At 42.2% G+C, this 21891-nt stretch overlaps 1 protein-coding gene across 1 annotated transcript in view; it reads left to right on the plus strand.

Annotated features, from left to right (window-relative positions):
• Positions 1–21891, plus strand: part of ZNF827 (zinc finger protein 827) — a 120205-nt gene that overhangs the window by 50624 nt on the left and 47690 nt on the right. The window contains 3 exon segments of the mRNA XM_023530238.1: positions 1215–1454; positions 3847–3904; positions 19951–20054. Coding sequence (XP_023386006.1) covers positions 1215–1454; positions 3847–3904; positions 19951–20054 — 402 coding nt within the window.

A 21891-nucleotide genomic window follows, 5' to 3' on the forward strand; every position in this document is an offset into this window, starting at 1 on the left:
ATATCTTTTGTGGGGGGCCACCATTCAACCCATTACTCTGTTTACCTATCATCTATATCTATCTATCTATCTATCTATCTATCTATCTATCTATCTATCTATCTATCTATCTTCTGTCTATCATCTATCTATCATCTATCATCTATATCTATCTATCTCTACCAAATCCTTTTTGTTTTTTGTTTTCCAGAATGCTGAGTACATAATAAATGCTTATTGATTTGAAAGTGTGGCCTTATTTTAAAGTGACCCAAATTAATGGCGGGGCTAATTGTCCCACCTTATTTCAAAGATGTTCTGTCATTGCTGTAAGGGACACATGGACATAAAGACACTCCAGCCTTGCAAAGTGAATGCATGTTTCAGACTAAGGACCAAACATCTAATAGCCACATTTAAAGCAAGAACAGTCAGTAAATTGAACCGTTATTATAAACTATAAGATTGCTGTTTTTCTAAGTATTAATCCTTAGGCTGCAATTAACTTCCTAGGTGGTATTGAGGATTACTAGCTCCCAACAAGGTGTAAATGTTTCGGTTGAATCAACCCTATTTATGCTTTATTAATTTTGGTGCCCTAGCAGAGAAAGAAAAATAAAAGATCAGAGCTTTAAAAATAGAGGGAGAAAATCATTATATTAATATGCTTGCTCTGATTCGATTCACCAAAATTACATTATAAAACAAAGACAGCTATTTACCATCTTCTCTGTAAGTTCTAGAAGCAGCACGGCAGAGAAAGGAGTGTGTGGGAGTGGGTGGGAGATCCTGGTCCGGAACCCTGAGTTCTACATCCGGAGACTGAGGCCTGTTCTGCTGCGATTTGTGTGGCCTTGGGCAAGTCGCTTAAACCCTCTTCTCGATTTACTCTTCTTGATTCAAAAGAGAGAATTCAAAATATTTTGAATATTTCAACGATTCCAAAGAAAGCGCTCACTTTGATAAATTGATGTTCCCCTCAACCACACGTTGCTAGACTTGTGTGTCGGACAACTTTATTAATTTCCTGGGCTTCTGTTTCCTACCTTTTCAGGAAACCAGATGGGTTAAATTAGTAGTTTTTTCCACCTGTGTTCCAGGGTGCTAGGGTGTTCTCGTCTCAACAGCTCCCTGACTCTATCCTCACAGTCCTTCCTCGCTGTGATTAGAAACGGGTTTGATTCAGGATTAAGAAACTCTGGTGTTTTTGTCTGTCTTCACTCACCTGCTTGCAGCGGAAAGCTACAAGGAAACTCAGATGGTGAAGATTAAAGAGGAACCCATGGAGGTTGACATCCAGGACTCACACGTCTCGATGTCACCCAGCCGCGGCGTTGGCTACAGCACTTTAATCGGGCGAGAGAAAACCGAACCCCTACAGAAGATGCCAGAAGGCAGAGTGCCCCCGGAGAGAAACCTGTTCAGTCAGGATATCTCTGTGAAGATGGCTTCCGAGCTCCTGTTTCAACTGTCAGGTGTGTTTTGTGTGGGAAAAAATGTCAATAATTGGGAGTAATTGGAAAGAAAGCCATTCTAATAAAGTAAAAACCCCCACATTATAGGATTTTTTTAGACAGAAATCAATTTTGTTACTCTAACATGCATATACTGCCACTCAAACTCACAGTTAATAAAATGTTGCCAAGTAGAATTCCTGCGAAACTTTCTTTAATAAATAGTTACGAATCGTTTGAAATTAGAACTCTGTTCAGTTCTGTGCAAATGATCCTTGTTGACTGGGCTAAACGTCTCACCTCTAATTTTGTTTAGGCAGTTGATCTGATTAATGGCCTTTTTTTTTTTTTTATGTGCAAAAGATAAACTTCAATTTACTTCAACAGTGACTGAATTACCGAGTCCCATATTAGTGTGGTCTGGAATAATGAGATTTTACTGTATCTTGCCAAAAAAAAAAAAAAAATCAAGGAAAAGGAAAGGCAAAAGATGACGTGTGAGGACTCTTTAGTTCTAGGCTAGTAGAACATTGTCTATAAACCAACTGTGTCTGCTTCGAATCCTCAGAATCTAAAAGTCGAGTGATTACCAGCTCAGCCAAGTGTCTTTTTTTTTTTCCAGCTAAAGGTCTTGATAGAGTAGTTGAGGGTCCTAGTACCTAAATTTGTCCCTTTGTTAACTTTTTCAAGGTGAATACTGTTTGTCCTTAACAGGGTGTCTGAGCATGATCGAGACTGATGATACATACAAATATAAGATTCAGATTTCTATAGAAATACCTGTACCTTTTCCATAGTGAAGCATTGCCCGACATATTGAAGTTCATACATCAGTTAAGTTTGTGACTCAGGTTGGATAAACTCTTTTGTTATGGATTACAAATTTAAAACACCCCTTCAATGCCTCTTTATTATTTGCCTGTTTTCACCCCTAAGAAAAATATCAGGAAAGAGAAAAGAAGCTAGAACCTGTGTGTGTGCCATCATGATGGTTCGCCTTCCTCTTGGTCCACTGGCTCATCCCAGAGCTGTGAAACTATCAGTTGGTGCTGAAAACGGTGGCTCTCAAAGAAGGACTGCGTTTGTGCTGAGCCCTGCCATAGTAGAAATAGTTAATTCCATAAACTTAATAGGACACATAGATCTTTGCAAGCGCCAAACCTTGCAAGATACTTTTTTTTGTTTTTACAGGCTGAAAACATATCTAAAAACAACATAACTTTGAAGATGATTCAGCCATTAAATTTTTCAAAAGTGAGGCTGGTGTGGTTCTTTTCAGAGCGTCTCTGTCTCGTTGCATTATCGCAGTCTACTATCAGCTAAAAACTCTTGTGTCTGGAAGTTCTCGCCCTGGCACTGTCACAACTGCCTGGGTGACCTCAGGCAAGTCATTTAGCCCCGATTTCCTGCCTTCTGAAAGAATACTGCCTGGGAATCTAAATTCACCCTCATTGTCACTGGTGCGGGGACAGGACGGAATTGTCCCCGCAAACTGGCAGGCAGCAGCCTCAGACTAGTGTTACAGAGTTGGGGACAGATGTTGTAAGTCTGTTGAAATTTTTCCAAAAATCTGTAAGCTTAGGAGTTTTTCACTTGCCCTGCTGTTGAAACCTGAAACCCTGATAGACTTGGCCAGGTTTTCTCTGGATACCTAAAAGAAGCCATTGAGCCATGGCAGGGCAGAATCCTCCATTTGGACTGCATTGGAGAGGCCAGAGTTCAACTTTTGTGTTCTTGAAAGCTAATTAAATAATTTCTGACAGCTGGTAGATACAGACCTCAAGACAGAGTAAGGGAAGGTTTACCCCTTCTTGTCTAATGATATTTTTTTTTTTGTCCCTTGTGACATTTATCAGAATAAGCGCTCGATGACTGTGGCACCCAAAGGTCTTATGGCTGTTTTTATACCCTCTCTCACAAAGGGGCTTGACAATACAGAATGCTTAAAGGTTGTCATCAAAGTCAGAAGTGCAGCAGTTGCAACAACTGCAGTTTTCATGCTGAATCAGAGGAAAGCAGAAATTTTCAGCTGGGGAAAGCTCCAGTAGAAATGACTACCTTCGTGCACATACCTGTGTGTGTGTGCGCGCGCGCTCGTGCGTGCATTTGTGCGCCCGTGTGTGTGTGTGTGTGTGTGTGTGTGTGTGTGTACTTACTCAGGCCTGATTATATACTTGAAATTTGTTAGTAACTGTTTCTCTGTCGCTGGGAAACTGTTTTTGTGGATACTGTCTACATGCTTTTGATGATGGTCTGTACCAAGAAGACAGGGAGAGTTTGGATGTTTAAAAAAGAAACCAAAAGAAAACCACAAGAGAGAAAGAATGTTGAGGGTGTTTGCACTCAAGCTTTAAGGATACAAGTTGAGTGTGAAAGACCTAAGAAGTATGTGTTTTGTTCTTTCTCCTTACAGAAAAAGTGAGCAAAGAGCACAATCACACAAAAGAAAACACCATCCGGACGTCCACCAGGTAGGCACGTATGCGGGATCCCCTCAGGTAACCCTTTGTCTTGTGAGGCCCATATCACATGTTGAACATTGTTCCTCAAATTATTTTCTCCCACTGGGTTCAAAGGAGTCATGCTGTTTTGTATGAGAGCTTTGGTTGCTGGTAACAATACAGAATGTGGGGACACCGAGGGGGAGGACTATTAATATTTATTAAACATCTAAGAGGTGTCACTTTGCCGGGCAGTTGTCTATATGTTCTTGTTTTTTATTCCTTACGATGATTTTTCTGGAGTAGTAGTATCGTCTTTGCAGAAGTTTCTGGACTTGAGAGTTTAAGTGGGTGACACAGCTGTGACTGGGAGCTGGGTCTGTGTCTCCGGATGGCCTCACGCAGTTGGGAGACCAGGGTGCTTCTTGCAGCTGTGCTCCTAAGGAGCTTTGCAGCTGTGGGCTGATCATTCATCGCCAAGGAGATCCCAACTTCTCATCTCACAGAATTGCTAGGAGGGCAAAAATATAAAAACCGAAAGGAATATAATGCCTTAAAAAATTGTAGGAAAACCGACATCGCTAACAACTGTGGGTAAAGAAGCTTTGCATGGGCCAGCGGCAATCTGAGGTCAGCCAGGGCACCCACAAGTCCTCCAGGTGAAAGCCGGGGGACCAGCCAGTGCTTGCTGTCATCCCGAGGCCGTGCTGTGGGAGGCGGGTGCCAACGAGCGCAGACCCCACCCCTGCGGGTGAAGGAGCTCTGAGAGGTGTGGCCTCCCCCTTCGAAGCTTTCTGTCGGAGGACTTTTCTTTGCTGAGCACACTTAGATTCTCCCTGATGGGAGTGTCGATCAGTTTTGTGCTTTTAATTCTTGAACGACGTTTTTCCCTTGGATGTGGTGTGAATTGACCTCAGAGCATCATCAGGCACGTGGACAGTGCTCAGTCTGACCTTAACCTGAGTTGTGTTTTCTTTTTAATGCCGTGAATTGGAATTGAAGACTATTGCATATCAAACAGTAATTAAAACAGGGCCAGCTTGCCTCACACAGTGTTTCTGTAGCGTTAGAGAAAGGAGCCCCCTCTAATAGAACAGGAGCGTGGTCGTAGCCTTGTCTCCATGGATAAGTACACAGATGGAAAACGACTCTCACGATCTGGTCTGTGCGTTGTATTGGGAAATGGGCCTGGCAGGTGGAAAGGCTATTTTCTCTTCTAAGTGGGATGGCCAACTAGGAGACGTAGGCTACTGTAGTCTCCAGCTACCTCGTACACGTAATCTCAAGGCTGCTTAATGTATGTGCTTGGGTCTATGAGTTAAACACATGACATTGGCCAGACTGGTAGCCGTAGAAAGGTGGCAGACTAAAAATAATAAGTGTTCGTTTTAATTTGCTTCCTCAGGCCTCTCGCAATGGCCCAGGTCAGGTTCTCTAGTAGCAGAGCCCGAAGCGGGGGTCCTTGTGGAGGGGCCTCACTGAAGAGTGTCGTTAGGGGGACCTGCAGGGAAGGGAGGGTGCGGGAGAAGGAAGGGGGAGTTGCTGAGCAACGTGTGGTGTTAGCTGGATTCTAGCTTCAGCTCCGTCCCACAGAGAACACTGCAGCGTGAACTGCACCACAGCGTCAATCCTGCCTTGAGGCAAGGGGAGGCATCTCTTGTAGCCCCTTACTATTCACTAACTCCAGCAGGGCCTGTGTAGCCTCCCAGGTGAGGGAGCCCGCACAGCGAGGGCGGTTTTCACTCACGTCAGCAGCCAACACTCCCAACAAGCCGGGAACGTAGGCTTGTGCAGTAAGGGGATCTGGGCGGGACCCCAACAGCATCTCCCTTGGAGTTTTTCTGCTGGCTCTTTAAGATGACATGATAATATTTATGTAACGGAAAGGTATGCGGGGCGAGACCATGTTGTTTTTTGCTTTTCAGGTGTTCTCTAGGAAGAGGTAAGAGGTTTGAACTAGCTTCAAACAAGTGAAATGCTCCTCATGGCCTGAATTGCTTTGGCTGGAGCTGGAACATAATTATAGGATAGAAGAGATTTTTTTTTTTTTTTTTTTTTAGCCATTTAGCAAAAATGAAGCAATCTTTAAATTCTCCTCTTTCTGGAGATTATGAATAAGAAGAAATCAGATCTTTTGCCCAAAGCAAAGGAGAGGTGCTTCTTGCAAACCCCCTACCCCCACCCCTACTCCCACCGTACCCCATGATATAGTGTTCAGAAATCAGTATTACAGAATTCTTGGTTTATTGTTCTCCTACAAAATCCTTGGTGTGTTTTTATTTTTCCTTCGAGTAGGCAACTTGCTCAATTAGCTTCTTCTCAAATGGATCTCTTTTTTACCTTCTCACCTCATTACTTCAGGTGTAATAGAATGAAGCTGCTTTGTGCCAAGAAATCCTCTTTAACCTGAGTTAACTGATAGCAGAGACAGAAAAAAATGCCAGCTCCCTCTCTTCTCTGTGGGTCCTGGATTAGAAGGAACTCTTAATTTGTATGTACAAGGTCAGCTCCTAGGTTATGTTTTCAGGTATGATTTGTGATGTTTTCCAAAAAAAAATTTCATCATCTGCAGATGTCTATCTCTCCAGATTCATAAATACTTAGTGGGATGTTTGGTTAGTTATCAGATTTCTCGCATTTGATTTCCTAGCAGCAGCTGACTGTCCAGAACAATGGCTCATGATTGGAATCTTCTATGTTTGGGAGTCGCTAGGTACATTTAAGATAGTTTAATTGTGAAGGGCAGCCCTGAGATGCTGGCCTCAGCGAAGTATTCAGATCAAGCTCTTCCAAGTGCCGATGGGTGCGTGGGCTCCTCCACTCAGTGACACCCCCTGCTCATGGGGTCTGACCTCCAGGGGCACGAGGGGAGAGGAGAGACGTGCAGCACTGAAGAAAGAAGCTGATTCTCTTCCTGTCCTTTATAAACCCGCAACTTCCCCCACAGTTGTTTATCGTTATTGATCTTGACTCTCGTTCCAACCACAAGAACTAAGGACAAGTGTAGTAACGCAGGATGAAATATTTGGTAGCCTGGCATTTCGACATGTGCTTATCAGTGGGATGTAGGGGTGCCAACTTCCCTGCCCGGGCACCAAGAGAACGTGGAGCCTGTGGGTGTGTGTACGGTTAACTCTCTGTCCCACACAGGTGATGATCGCCCCCCGCCCCATCAAACCCTCCCTGGTCACGGCTGTCCATTGCCCATTCTGCTGTTTGTTAATGCCTCTATCATAAAGTAGGGAGATAGGGAGAGAGAAAATGATGTTGGACAGCATTCCTTGTTAGCAGTGTTTAAAAAGGTTTAGGTGAGGCTAAAGTTTGAAACCAATAACTAGCAAATTTCTAGATCATTAGTTCTCTACCTTATTTTTTTCAACGCTTCCAATGGAAAATTTCGAAAGTAGATAATGTAACCATCACCAAGTTTGAACAATTATCAGTTCATGACTCATATTGTTTCATCTGTCCCTTCCTTTTGTCTCCCCTCCCTCTCCCTAGATTATTTTGAAGCAAATCCCAGACATTTTAAGAACTGGTTTGAGAATGCTATTTTTTTCTTAATCCTAAGAACTTAGACTCAGATGCTTAAATTAGGATCATCTTCCCAAAAGTAAAGGAGAAAAACAACTACCAAAGTGCACCATGTAGCCAGGCAGAAAAATCAATCTACTTAGCAGCTGGAATGATTGGATCGTGTGGGCCTGCTCACCAATGCCTTGACCTCACCCCTTCCTTCCGCCCTTGTTCTTGCCCTCCTCGGACACCCCCACCGAATCAGCCCTTTAGCTGGAACTTCACTCTAAATGCGAACGCAGCCGTTCTTTAGCCTGTTTAACCTTAGAGTGCAGAACATTCAATCTAAGTATAAAAAAGGCTGTGCGTCTCTTTTGAGATAGTGTGTGGATTGCGTGGTCTTACTGCTCGCCTACGCGACAAGTGAGATGAGGAGATGGTCCAGCCAGCCCCATGAGAACAGAAGGACCGAATGCTTAAGAGACTAATAAAATCCTGATTTTTCTATTTCCTTTCCCAGCACAAGCCTAAGTTTTACAGGGAACAGATAACCAGCTGATATGATCAGATGTAGATGAAAATATATGAAGCATGATATCATAACCAGATCCCAAAGTTTAATGGAATAAAAAGAAGATCTCCATCTTCAGACATGGACCATCACCCAGCCAGATGCTGGATAAGATCGAAATAGGAAAATGGAACCCTAGAGTAAGAATCAGATAGCTCCTGGCAGGTGAATTGGACATGTTCAATGTTGTGTAACACCATGAACTTCAAACAAGGACTGCCAAGAACCCTCTCTTGGTTATTTGTTCTCTTTTCCCCATTAATAATTCAGTGTCTGTGGGGATATAAGATTGCAGGCCTATAAGAAAAACTCACACTGGCTTGCTTTATTCCAAATGCAAGGAAGTATTTACCTGAATTGTCCTTTTCTCCATTACTAGACTAAAAGCAGAAGTGGGAAAATCAGAGAAAGGTAGATTCATATCATGCTGTGCCGACTAACATTTAATTTGCCCAATTTTCAGAATTTGAAATGCAGGCTATTTTTCTATGATTTAGATAATGGCACTTACAGTGTTTACTAAAAGACATATGTACTTGAAAGTGTTCAATATAGAATTTTCCTGTGTGATGGTTTGGATGTATGTCCTTAAATATTTATGATTCGGTAATGGAAATTGCACAGATTTGTAAAATTATGATGCGCTGCCTCAATTTGTGCAATTTTCCCTTTTCGTTTTTTGAAAGGCACAAGAGAACAATGCTCCATTATCTTAAAAAGTAAAAGATTACATACAAAGAACTCTGGAGTAGACAGAAGCAATTAAGAAAATAAACAGGAAACAGAGCAAATAAAATGGGTGATTTTTGAGTAGCTCTCCATATCATCTTTTTACCCTTTATATTTTATGACTTTAAGATTAAATGCACTGAGAATTCTGTTTCTAAAAAATGGAAATTACTACTGATTTCATGGAGTCCCTTCAGTTAGGATGTTCAGTGCTTTCTTTGGTGAAGTCAAGGCTGTTGGTGGGCTAGTGCAGATTTTAAAATGCCCTTCCTTCAAGACACTGCCATCTACTGGAATACTGTCATAATAAATAAGCAAATCTTTGATGTCTCTGATGTTAAGTTTACCCCCTAGATATGCACAGCTTGCACTACTGCAGTTGCTCTGACACGAATGTTGATTTGAGAGCCTTTTCATTGTTAATACATGCTTTACAACTTATCTTTGAGTTTTCATTTTTCAAAGAAATTAAACTAATCTCGGAAAACAACAGATCATGTTTAAGTACATATAGCTTAAAACTACTTTGTGCATTGCTGCCCTTTGAAGGTTTTTTCTTATTTCACCAAACCTTTCTCAGTACTTTTATCTATCCCTATACTTCATTGTCCCGTAGGTATCACCCTCTGCCATTTTTCCTCCCATCCGTGACATCTGTATTGAACTGTTACAGCTTCCAGAACTGTTTAGTATTGTGTTACTATGAAGAGGCAAGTTTAAATCTCTTTTCAAGATCTGAGGGCTGTGCCTTTCTTTTCTTCACTTTTCCATGAGTTCTCCCACCTTTATTTCTCCTGGCTTGCAAAAGTATCCCATCTGGTTTGTATAACTCAAAACAACTAGAAACGAAGTGTAAATTTGCAGATCTCTGTAAGTAGACACCCAAAACCTATATTCTTTCCGAGTCAGTCACCTTTGACAGGTTATGCAGAGGTGACATGACCAAAAGCTGGCTTCGTTCTTATTCTTCTTATCTGGGAATTGGTCTCAAGAGTGTCTCCATGGTTGTCACATCAAATAGTTGAGAGTTGACCTCCGCTGAGGAGTGAAAAGCTCACTTGGACGTTGCAGCAGGCCAAGAGGCATCCACATTTCGCTGGCATTACTACAGTTTACACAGGACAAAGAGGAGACTAAGTTCATCTGCTCTCTGCTCACCTCAGCAGAGAGCCCGCTGCCCTTGTTTATGCAGAAAGTCAGATTCCTGCGGGAGATCCAGGTCCCTCCACAGGCTGACATTTCACGGATCCGGACATGCAGGTTCACTTCCGTGGCCTGAGGTTGGCTCCGGCTCTCCGGGTCCGGCCTCCCAGCCACTGCGGCCCTCGACAAGGCCTGGCATTGTGCTCCTTGCCCTGAGAAGTTCCCTGGCTCCAAGTGCATGAATGCTCCAGCCTCAGCAACAGGGATCGTTCCTTGAAAACTTGGTGTTAGGTTGTACGGTTTGGCCCGCCTCTAAGACAACCCTAAATAGAAGGCATTTGTGTTTTTCAGAGGAGAAAATAAAAAACATTACCAATAGATATGTCTTCCTCAGATGCTCTATTGTTCTTCTACGATATTTTAAACAGCCTCTCCCTTCTACAGCTTTCGGCCTCCTGCAACTGAACTTGGCCAATAGCAATGGGCTCTAATTGAGATATAGTTATCCCGCCTGTGTCTTTTACAACTGCCTTCTGTTATATCATCCCTCAGCTTATTCTTTAAAAGACTAAGAGTCACCTTAAAAATAAAGGATCCTAAACTATAAAACTTAATCTTTTTTTAAGTTTTAAAAATAACTTTTATTTCCAGAGAATATTAGAGAACATAAAGAAGAAAAAATAATCATTTGTAATCAGTCCAACCATCCATAGGCAACCACCGCTAAGTCGGTGTATGTCCTGGATCAATGTTTTTCTATTTATATGTATGTATACTTTCCTGTAAAAATCAGATCCTGCTATATATATAGTTTTGTAACCTTCTCTTCTCACCTAGCAGTATATTAAGAACTTCTTTCCATGTCAGTAAACATAACTCAATATTTTAATTCTTTAACTCAATTCTTTTAATGTTTGCATAGTAGTCAGTGTTTGCATATGTCATAATATATTCAGTCAGTCTCCCGTTATTGGATATGAAGGGTTTTGCTTGGTTTTATTTTCCCAAGTCGTTGTTACTATAAATGATACTGTGATAAATTGACGCAAAAAAAAAGCATTCACAGTTTTCAGGCTTTTGCTATGAATTGTCTAATTGACTTTTGAAAGGATTGAATATATAATTCTACTGTAAACTAATGAGAGAGAATATTTCAAAAATCTCTGTGCTTTGTCATTAAATTTTTTTTTACCAACTGGGAGGTTAAAAATTGTATCTATAGTTAAAACCTGTTCATTTATTGATTCCTAGTGATAGCAAGTGATACTTGTTCATGGGGAGAGGTTTGTATTTGTTCTTTTGTGTATTTTCTTTTACTATCATTTATTATTCCATTTGGTAGTTTGTCTGGGTTGAACTCTTTGTTTGATTGTTGCTGTCGATTTTTTTGGTATGTAAAATTTTTAAAAGTAGAAGGAATAATATGATAAATCACCATATCCCCATCACCCACATTAAACAAACATTTGCCCTGCTTACTTCATCAATCCTTTTTCTTCCTTATATTTTAAATCATACCCCAGACATCGTAACATTCACTTCCAGATTCTTTAATATATATCTCTAAAAAATAAGGATATTTTCTACAATACTATCGTACACCTTGCAAAATTAACAACATGTTTAATGGGTTTTTAATTGCTAGAAGGTTCTATTTGATCGGCACCAGCCAAGTTCACAAGCCATGTCAATGGGCTAGTAGGAGAAGGAAACACATCTTAGCTTTCTCGTCGCCTCAAAATTAAAGAAAAAAATCTGATGCCTATAGGGGTAGTAGGATGATGGAGTGACCTTGGTTCTCCATCTGCCATAAACCCCATTTAGAAACCCACTGAATCTGCAGCGCCAGCCTCAGTGCGTAGATAAATGCCCGGCTGCACCTTGCCAATGTATAGCAATTCACTGCAATCCTTCTTTCTTTGAAAATGTGTGCACCCGACATGATCGGTAACTGGGGTTCCATGCCTGGCCCACTGAGGTCACAGGAGGTCTTCTCTGTGTATCCCTTTTAAGCTTACATAAGGAATTGACTGTTTCAGATGGTCAAGGTTGACTTCAGGGCAGAGACCCCCAAGTCATTTTTAATCCTGAGCACTCTCCTCCACCCCCGTGTCTCCTGAAACTTGCTATCCAGGGTGCTTCATTAAAATAAGTAAATAAAATCGTTCATGAATAGGGCTCCTCGATTCTGTGGCATTAAAAAGAGAAAGTGTTCATGAGCACCATTAAACTTTTCTTTTTTTTTTAATTATTATTAGAGAGTATCTTTTTCACTGACTACAAGAATGCTAATAAGGAAAACAGCCATTGACTTGTATACCTAAAATGTTCATATCTGGGCCCACTTTGTAAGAAACACAGCTGTGCCATATCTCATCTCAAATGAAAGTGAGGGCCCGAGGTAGAAGCTAGGAGGGCCACGTACAGTCCTCGGTGACATTTAGTGATTGCTATGCCAGAGCAAAATGACCATACTAGGGCTTTTTTAAGTGCTCAAAATTCTTTTACAAAAATCTGTGGAACTAAGCTTTTAACATATTTCAAATATAGTCATTTATAAATGTGTCGCAAAACATACAGATCTGTAAATATATCAAAAAATATTAAGCATCTATTTCTATTATAAATTATTAGTAAATAAATTAGTCAAGGGCAGTAATATTTCAGAAAAGAACAAACACTACCCCAAAAATAAAGAAAATTGCATTGATCACGAAAATGAGGTTGAAAATGAAATCATGTTATTTGGTCTTTTTTAGAAAATGGAGTATATAAAAGTGTGGCAGTGTTTTCATTGTTGACTTGTGAGCGTATTTACGTGCAAGCTATTCCAGCTTCTCAGAAAGTTTCTTCTGACCTTAAAGGACTTGAGGAAATGTTGAGAAGGTAGTTATAACTAAGCCGCATATTCCCCCTATTCCTTATCTTCGAATAATCCTAATATGTTAGAAAGGCTTTTAAAAAAAACTCTCCTTTTTGTTTTTTGGCAAGGACCGTGTTCTGTTCCTGTTAGCAAGGCCTAGGTTCTGTTCAACGAAGGCATTTCCGGTTTGTGGTCATTTCCTTTAGTTTCATTATATAGGCATTGAGATTCCAAATGGAAGTTACCTGTATTCATTTTAATCTGTCGGTCATATTCCACATATTAAGAAAGTCTTTGAACTAGAGTTAAGATTTATTCTTAGGATAACTCAGGGATAAATTGCCTGTCTCTTCTTGAGGCTTTCGGAGGCATGGAAGATTGTTTTTTCAACTAGGGCTTCCTGTTCACTTTAAAATGTCATGCAGTGTGTCATTCTTGGGTATGTCTCAAGGTCTAAGTGATTCATAAGTCAGAGTTTTAAAAATATCAGTGCAGTGGTTTTAGATAAATATATGGAATTTCAGTTCTTTAAAAATAACGTGATATATCAATACAGAAAACTAGGATTTTAGTAATCTGAAGTAGTAGCTGGGGCTACGTAAGGGCTTGAGGGAGGTCCCGTTAACAGGAAGGATTAACAACCATCTGGTGAGGTGGCCAGAGACTGGAGTCTTCTGGCAAGCAGGTCGCAGATAGAGAAAATGTCGGTTCCCATAGAACTTTTCCCACCTGGAATGGGGCTTCGGGGCCTCTTTTCACAGCATATAGCTTCTCACAAAGACCTAAGTCAGCTAACTTATTCTTCAAATTTCCTTAAAAGAAAACAAAACAAAATAAAAATTAACTCAAACTCTTTTGGACATGTTTTACCCAGTTCTTGGAAAAAACTCAGAAGCCCTGTTATGTTGTATGATACATCGCTGAATGGATACTCAAGTCCTTTTTTTTTTTTTTAAATACCCCATCTTTTTCAATTCATTAAAGAAAAATTTGTCTCTGTTTGAATCGAAGTCAGAATATCACTTCAGGATGATTTGCTGAAACTTACATTTAATAGAATTTCATTCCATCCTAAAATACATAGATCCTTACGTGTTCTGAGTTAAAAACTGATTAGAGAGCACAATCTTTTTTGTTGTTGCTTTCATCTTTCTTTTATATTTGCCATCCCCAAGTTCAGTCCTAGGAATTATTATTATGGTCTTTTAGAAGGGAAAAAAAAGATCTCTGTTGCTCCTTAAAAATTATACCACTACTAACAAAGGTTTTTTTCCTAACTTTCTCTCGCACACTGTAACCACCTTCTTTTCCTTTTTGTTTTGTTATTGGCATCAGTGGTGGCACGTGGGGAGTGTGAATTTTAAGTAGATGGGCCTTCTGTTCTGCACGCAGCGGAGCTTCCTGGTGGCACTCAGATGTTAAAGGTGCCACAGTCGGCACTTAGCAGAATGTATCACTGTTTAGAGCTATCATCTTTTATGGACTGTTTTATTATTTATTGTAAATCTTTTCTTGTCATGGCTTCATGGCGTTGACCCTACAGGCCGTCTCATGCCTGGAATTGTCCAGTCACAGTGACAGCAGTGCCTCATCATATTTTAACCCTTAGATGTTGTACAAGAGAAAAATTAAAATACACATTTGAGAACCGTTTTTATCCAGAAAAGAAACTTGAATAGAAAAAATTTTGTCTTTTCTACATAACAAAAAGCATGAAAAGTAATGAGATGTTGGGCAGTCCTAAGTCTTCACCAACAGCTTCCAGATGCGACTTCTGAATATTTATTGAATATTTATACAAATTAGCTAAGTCTTCTAGTCAACCAAAAGGAATATGTTAAGGTAGATGGAGATTTTGTTCATAAAGTAGCAAGCCCCTCCCGTATTAGCTGTCAGCTCCAACCTGTTCCTCTGCCAACTTTTCAACCAAAAATATTAGTCAGAAATCATTTTTTTAACACTTTTGCCTCTTTCTACTTCCTTGCCTCACTTTCTGATAGAGAGGCTTTGTCGCAGTAAAATGACTGAAGTCCAGGTAGCTGGAGAGTTAGTAAGTTAGAGTCTTGCAACAGTCACAACCTGGCTCCTTTCCTGGAAGAGTTGGTAACTAAGTTACTAGCTGAAGGATGGTACAGATGCATCGGATTTGATGTATTGCATGTATTGTCTTCCTCCCCAGGAAGATGCAGGCCCGGTTCATCCTGTGTCGAGAACCTCCCAGATCGACCCTCTCCACCGCCCTCTCCCACCCCTGCAGTCACTGCCGCCCCAACGAGGGTCCGGCTGGACATCCACCAAAAGCCAGCGGGTGCCCTCCTACAGTCTACAGACACTGTGAGGCCTGGCGGAAGAAAAGGAGCTTGAGGAGTATCGTCTCAATACTAAAAATTACACTGCTTATTGGCGCTGCGTAGGGTCTTCTGTCCTCAGAACCTGGGCAGTGAGTTAGATGACCAGTGTCATTGGAGATCTGATCCTGTGAAGCAAGCGCCTGCTGTAGGGGGCATGCTCTAAGTTTGCTTGCCTCTCCTCCTCTTCCTGAAACGTGGATGTCACTCTAGGCAGCCAAAAGTATTATACAGGTGGCAGTGTAGCCCTAGTGCCATGAGCTTCATATCTGTGCTGAGATGGAGGTTTAGCCACATCGTCACCCTTCCCTGTTCATTTGGGCTTGCCCTCAGAAGCAGTGGGCACACACCGCGGGGAATGGTTAGGCTTGCAAATGGACCTGTCCCCTGTGTTGCAGAAATATTAAAAAAGCGGGGCCTATCTTAAATTCTAGAGCAAAGTAAAGGGTCAAATGATTTCAATTGCTCTATTTCTCAGTTGAAAAAGTCTTCCTTCAGCGACCTAGGGTCCTACACACTGGAATGGCTGCTTCCACCCTCCTACTTCCCTCCTTCCTCCATCTTCTTTGTTCTGTCCGTTCCAAGAAGGATTTGCGATTCTGCATTGTCCATGAGCTGCCTGGATGTTTAGCGACCACACAAAGGCAGCATGGTTCAGCGTGTAAGCTAACCAGCCTGGATTCAAATCCTGGCTCAGCTCATGAGCATAGGAAACTACGGAACTCGCCTGTGCCTGAGTCTCTTCATCTGCAAAATGCGAACAATAATAACGGTAGCTACACCATGGGGTCCTTGTAAGGATTAAGTGAAGTTAATACACACAAAGTACCTTAAAACAGTGCCAGATATTTGGTAAGCAATATATGTGTTAGTTACTATTTTCTGCTGAACATGTACTGTGCACTAAGAACTTGAACGTGAAATATCTTATTTAACCCTTACGACACCCCGATGAAGGTGATATCTTTAAACCCCTCTTCCAGGCCAGATAGTTTGTGGATTTGGCAAAGGTCTCTTAACTCTTAAGTGGCTGATATGGAATTCAGAGTCAGATCTTTCTACTTCCAAACTCTGCGTAACCCTCTGCATCACCCCCACCTCCCGGCAGGGGCGGATGCGAATTCGGAGCATGGCAGCGTCATGTTTGAGACTGATTCTCTGTTAACCTAATATCTTTTCTTCATAGATAAGACTTTCCGCCAGGCTCGTGCTGCCTTGACTTGTAAACATTTCTCCATTGATTCTTTGCCTTGTCATATCACTGTCCTTTAGTATTCAATGTGACTCCCTTCGAATTCTCTGCTCCCTTGGAAGAAATCCTTTTTTTTTTTTTCTATACAGGATAAAGCTGGCATCCAGGGTAGGAAATTATTTGTAATGTTGTTCCCCTCAGTGTTTGTCTCCCTTTCGACTTAATTTCTTCCGAGAGGCTGGGGAATAATAGGGCTTCACTCCTCACGTCCGTGGAACTCCTTGCTGCCGAAGGGTCCAGTGAAGATGCAGAGCTAGCTCATTTCCATTCCTCAGCAAAACCAAGGAGGCTATTTCCAGCATGTAGCATGGAGGCCTGGGCCCTGTTCACCTGGAAACCGTAGGATTAGTTTTAAATGTACCTGTGATCTTCACCTGCCTGACCTTTTCAGCTCTTTTTCAGTCCGTGTATGTCACTGCCGGTTTGCAGCATTGGCCACCAGCGTCACCACATCCAGTATGGACTGCTGCTCTGGCTACCTGCCTTGTCTTCTGCAAGCCCCCACCTCACCCCCCAGGCCTAGCTTTCTAGAACTGAAATCCTGTTCCACCTTCCCCTTACTTAAGAGACGGCGGAGCATCCCACTCCTGCTAGGACAAAGCCATGATCCCTGCACTCAGCGTGCCCGCCCGCCACACCAGCTTCACCTCCCTCACGATGGCCCTTCCTCCAGCTCTATGGACTGGCTGTGTCCTCTCACTGTGCAGGGGACACTCTCCCTGACACCCTGGCACCTCACAGTCCTACTCCTTCTGGTCTCAGCTCAGCTGTGGCTTCTGCAGGAAAGCCCTTCCAGGCCAGGCCAGGCCAGGCCAGACCTCACAGTAACACAGCACTGGTCACCACGGCGGTTCCCTTTCACTTACCCATACGGTCTCTGTGCTCCCTGTGCTCCCGACATTTACGACCGTAGACAGTTTTACTGACCATGATGTTCCCTGGCCTGGCACATCGTAAGCACTCGATAAATAGTTACTACAAAACTGAGGGAAGGTGGGGCAGCACACACGTTTCTCTGTGGCAAGAAGAGTGATTTTCTAGAGGCCCTTTACGGGGCTCGTCTTGGGACTCTTGGTGTCCCCAAAGGGAAGTGTCCACATTTCAGACCCAACAGTTCCATGGGCTCCATTGAACTCTCAGAGTTCAAGGTGATTGGTATAACCAGTCACAGTGACACGCAGGCCCGTTGCCTGCCTTTTGCCCAGTGCCGGGGGGCCAGTCTGTGGTGTTTCCTGTGAACTGTCCACTCAGACAAAAGGACATCACTATCCCCTCGTATAGAAGCTTCAGAGCGAAGGAGATGAGAATTGAGAAATGTTACACTCTGAGTTTGACCAAAAATCCTCCAAGTTCTCTACTTCCTTAAAAGTTCTTTGGTTCCGAAATTAATCTAATCACCACAGGAGTCAACTGACTCTTCAGAATCAGAGCAGCCTTTTCTTCATCTTATGCAAGGAAACTACACTTGTGATGAAAGGCTGATTAATTTATGCTCTCTCTTGGGCTAGACAGAGATACAAATAAAAAATAGCTCACATTTATTGAGCACTTACTATCTGCCAGGCACCATGAAAAGCACATTCCATGGACTCTCTTATTCACCCCTCACAGCGATTCAGGGAAGTTTGGATACTGTTTTATTGTTTTATAGACAAGAAATGAGGGCTCGGAGAAGTTAAATGACTTGTACGAGGTCACACAGCCATAAGTTGAGCTTGAATTTGAACCTAGAACTGCCTGCTCTCCAGCTCAGGCTCTTGGACACTGTGCTTCACTGCCTTATGCTTTCGAGTGTTTTGGTGTCACTTGCACGTTATGAGTATTTGGAATACAATGACATGTTTCCCCACTTCTCATCACCTACTAACCTACATATAGCCAGTTCATTGTTTAAGCCTATTTAAATCATTTTATGTTTAAGATATAACTAAGAAGCATGCCACACTAAGTTGCATTAAATAAGCCTAATGGTCATGTAAAACTATATTGTTCATTAATGTACGTTTTGCTTTTTAAAAGTATTTATATATCTTCAATTCTATCATACTATTTCCTCCATAATAGTGACTGGTAGTAACCATAGCCTTGTCGGTGTGTTTAGAAAAGCAACACCAGTCCCAGGAGTCCTAGGTTTGTATGCCCTCAGGTCTTTTCCTTCCCCTGATCTGCGTTTTAAATTTATTAGGGTAATGTTGGTTAATACAATTAGATAGGTTTCAAGTGTATTATTCTATAACATGTCATCTGTATATTGCATTGTGTGTTCACCACCCAAAGTCAGTTCTCCTTCGTTACCATAAATTTGCGCGCCGCCCCCGCCTTACCCTTCTCTACCTACACCCTCCCCTCATTCCCCCTCTGGTAACCATTAAACTCTTGTCTGTGTCTATGAGTTTTTGTTTGTTTGTTTGTCTTGTTCGTTGGTTGCTTTCAATTTTATATCCCACATATGAGTGTAATTATATGATCTGCAGTTTTACAGGGGGCCTGATGCTGGCAGGTTCTGTTTCTCTGGCTTCTGGGAAGGTTCAGCCAATCAGACGCTCTGATGAGAGATGGGGGCGGGGCTTAAGAGCTACAGACTTTCTCCCTCTCCCTTTGGCACACTGTGGCTGGACTCCATTGACCTCCTGTTGTCCCTCCAGCCTCAGGGTGGGGGCGGCCTCCTGCTTTTCCTATTGCTGGGCTTCCGTACTGCCCCCTAGGAACCATCTACCACCTGTGCACCAAGTTCCCATGATGACATTTTCCCTGTTGTACGTAGGGCTTTCCATTCTCCAGGTTGGACGCTGCTGGATACCTCACTATTCTCACGTGTGATCACAATACTTGTTTATCGTTTACCATAAGGCATGGAAGACGGATGCTATGATTGGGTTAAAACCTTCAGGCTGATTAAAAGCATCCAAAGCCTTTGTGTTCACTATGGCTGTGGTCTGGATGTCCCTGATTCTAGTTTTAGCTGAGTCACTAGGGGAGCTTAGAATCACTCAACTCAGAGCCTCAGTCTCATGGAAAGTGAAGGTCCTCTCCCCTATCCCAACCCCAGTGTCCTCTCTGGCAGTCCCATTAGCTGCCTTTCGCTCCTTACGAACCAAGACAATTCTAGGATGCAGTCTCGGTTCCTGTGGGGACTGGTGAGGTGTCTCCTTCAGTGCAGAGGCCCAAGACTCCAGCCATCTGCCCTTCTGAGGTGTACCACCATTGGTCCCCAAGGGATCAAGTGACAAAAAGTGGGTGAGCAAGGGCAGATATGTCACCACTCAGGGAAGAACCTCGAACCAGGCCTTTCTGATTCTGACCCAGATGGTTGGTCTTCATTTGGGCTCAACATACTCGCAGAACATAAGTGCAAGAGTAAAATTTACTGCTCAGCTGTCCTGACTCTGGGTTTAACCACCTTTCAAAGATGATATTTCATCTATTCACCTTAAGTATAAAACCAATAGGCAGAATGTGCAGATGGCACTTGTCTGATGTAATACATTTTCTTTTTCTCCATTTTAAGCACAATATTCATATATTCTCTAAGCATCGTTTAAAAAAATTACCTTATCTAGCATTTGTGGGGTTTTGTGTATGTATGGCCAGATGCTTTGGGTATCTTAAATAACTTTAATTTACTAAACTTCACTCCTCCTTCCCTACCCCCAGCCCTTTCTTTTCAGAAGATACATTTAGACAATCACCATTCACCTCCAATTCAAAAGACCTGCTGCCCAGTGAATCTGTGCTTCACGGAAGAATATCAGCTCCAGGTATGGAATCATTGTTGGCTTTGCTTCTACTATTGATCGCTAAAATTACTTTTCTGAAATGTGTGAATTTTCAGATACTTTCAGCGTATGTGTTGATGTTATTCATGTGAAGCTAGGTTTTTAAAGAGAGGGAGAAACTCAATTTAAACAGCCACGAAAGTTTATTAAAAGAAAATGCAGACAGTAAGAAAATTCATCTTCGCTTTAGGAGCTTATCGTTGTTTACCTACTGATATTTCGTTCTCATAGTGAATTTCTTTTTCTTTTAAATAGCGAAGTCTAACCTGAAAATAATTCGCTTTTCACGTTTTCAGTATTTCAGGCAGACAGCCAGGAAGATAGTGGAGAGGGCAGTGGCCAGAACACTAATCATCCCTGGGGCAGGTCAGGACCCCGGTGGGGTGTGGGCTGCCACAAAACCACTTAGGTTTCCATGGAAGCGATACAGCTCCTTAAGACAATCGTGCCATCCAGATTTTCCTCTCTTCTTAGAATAGCTGCGTATATTTATCTAATGCTCCTTTTTGCCATCTCAGCATCAGTGCATAATTTCTTATCCATTCTTTCTGTTTCGTTTCTACTGTTCAGAGTCAAAAGAAAGATGTGCTTGCTGTTCGTTTATCAACAGCCTGGCCATCCCTCAGGGCTCGAGTGTGTGTCTCAGAGTTATTATGAAATGAGGACATTTGAGAACCATTGCACTGTAGCCCATACTCCCAACTCAGCCCCCACTTCCCCGACCCCCCAAGACTAATCCAGCAGCTAGAAAAGGTCTCGCTGTGGTTACCTTCGTTCCCAGCTGCTGCGATCATTTCAGAAGCTCTCGGTGGCCTCCATATCCATTCATTTGTCCCTCCTTCGTGTGCAGGAGGGGCTTACTGCAGGGTTGTTGTCTGGGAACTCCTGCAAGAATAAAGTCCCAAGTATCCTCCACACTCCCGAGGAGCCTGGTGTCACAGCCTGCTGGAGATGAGTATTGTGCAATTCAGAAAGAGCCACATAGCATCTTCTGAAATGTTGGCTTGGCTATCACAAGTCAGTGGAAGGGATTTGTAACAAACAGTTGAGAAGAGGCAACTCTGTCATCCTTAGTTTTGTGATGGCAGATCCATTTCTTCTCATGTCCAAAGAGCCCAGGTACCTGTGTGCTTTTTGGCTTTGCACATCATGTAATAGCTGGTTCTAGAGGTGGAAAGAAATTCTGCTCAGTTGATGTCTTCATTCTCAAACAGGGGCTATTTGAACTACTGTTTACTTCCCACAGTGTCATTTTGAATAGCCATCTCCCTGGTCCCCAAATTATCACCCTGCTGTTAAGTTGATGGATTGTGACTTTCTAATGTCAAAATAACTGCCTAGGAATTGCAAGTCTGAGTGCCGTGACCCATACAGCCAGCATCCCATGATGTATATACAAACTCTGCATTGCTTGCTTAATGTTTGGCTTGGCTATATTTTAAGAAGGGTTTATTGGTCAAGCTACACTCGACCTCCAAGAGTGTTATCAGTCTATGTTTAACTGAGCGTGGGGAGGGTTTCTGTGATTTGCTTGGTAGACATACTACAAATCAGATAAACTCACAGTTTAAAAAGTTAACTCTTATTTTGGGGGGAAGTCAGTATAACCGAGATTTTTAAAATGTAAATACACTCTTCTGAGGGAGAACCAATCTCTGTACTTCTGCCTTTCTTTAGACAGAGGATGAGCAAAGTGACTGCATTTACGTTTTGCTAAAATAGATAGTGAAAAAGGAACTTTTTACAAATAAGCAAGGTGAAAATACTTTAGAACTAGAGTTAAAATTAGAAACATTAAAAATGAGGACAACCTGTGATC

Source organism: Pteropus vampyrus, unplaced genomic scaffold (genome assembly GCF_000151845.1).
Source record: "Pteropus vampyrus isolate Shadow unplaced genomic scaffold, Pvam_2.0 Scaffold47, whole genome shotgun sequence".
NCBI lineage: Eukaryota > Metazoa > Chordata > Mammalia > Chiroptera > Pteropodidae > Pteropus > Pteropus vampyrus.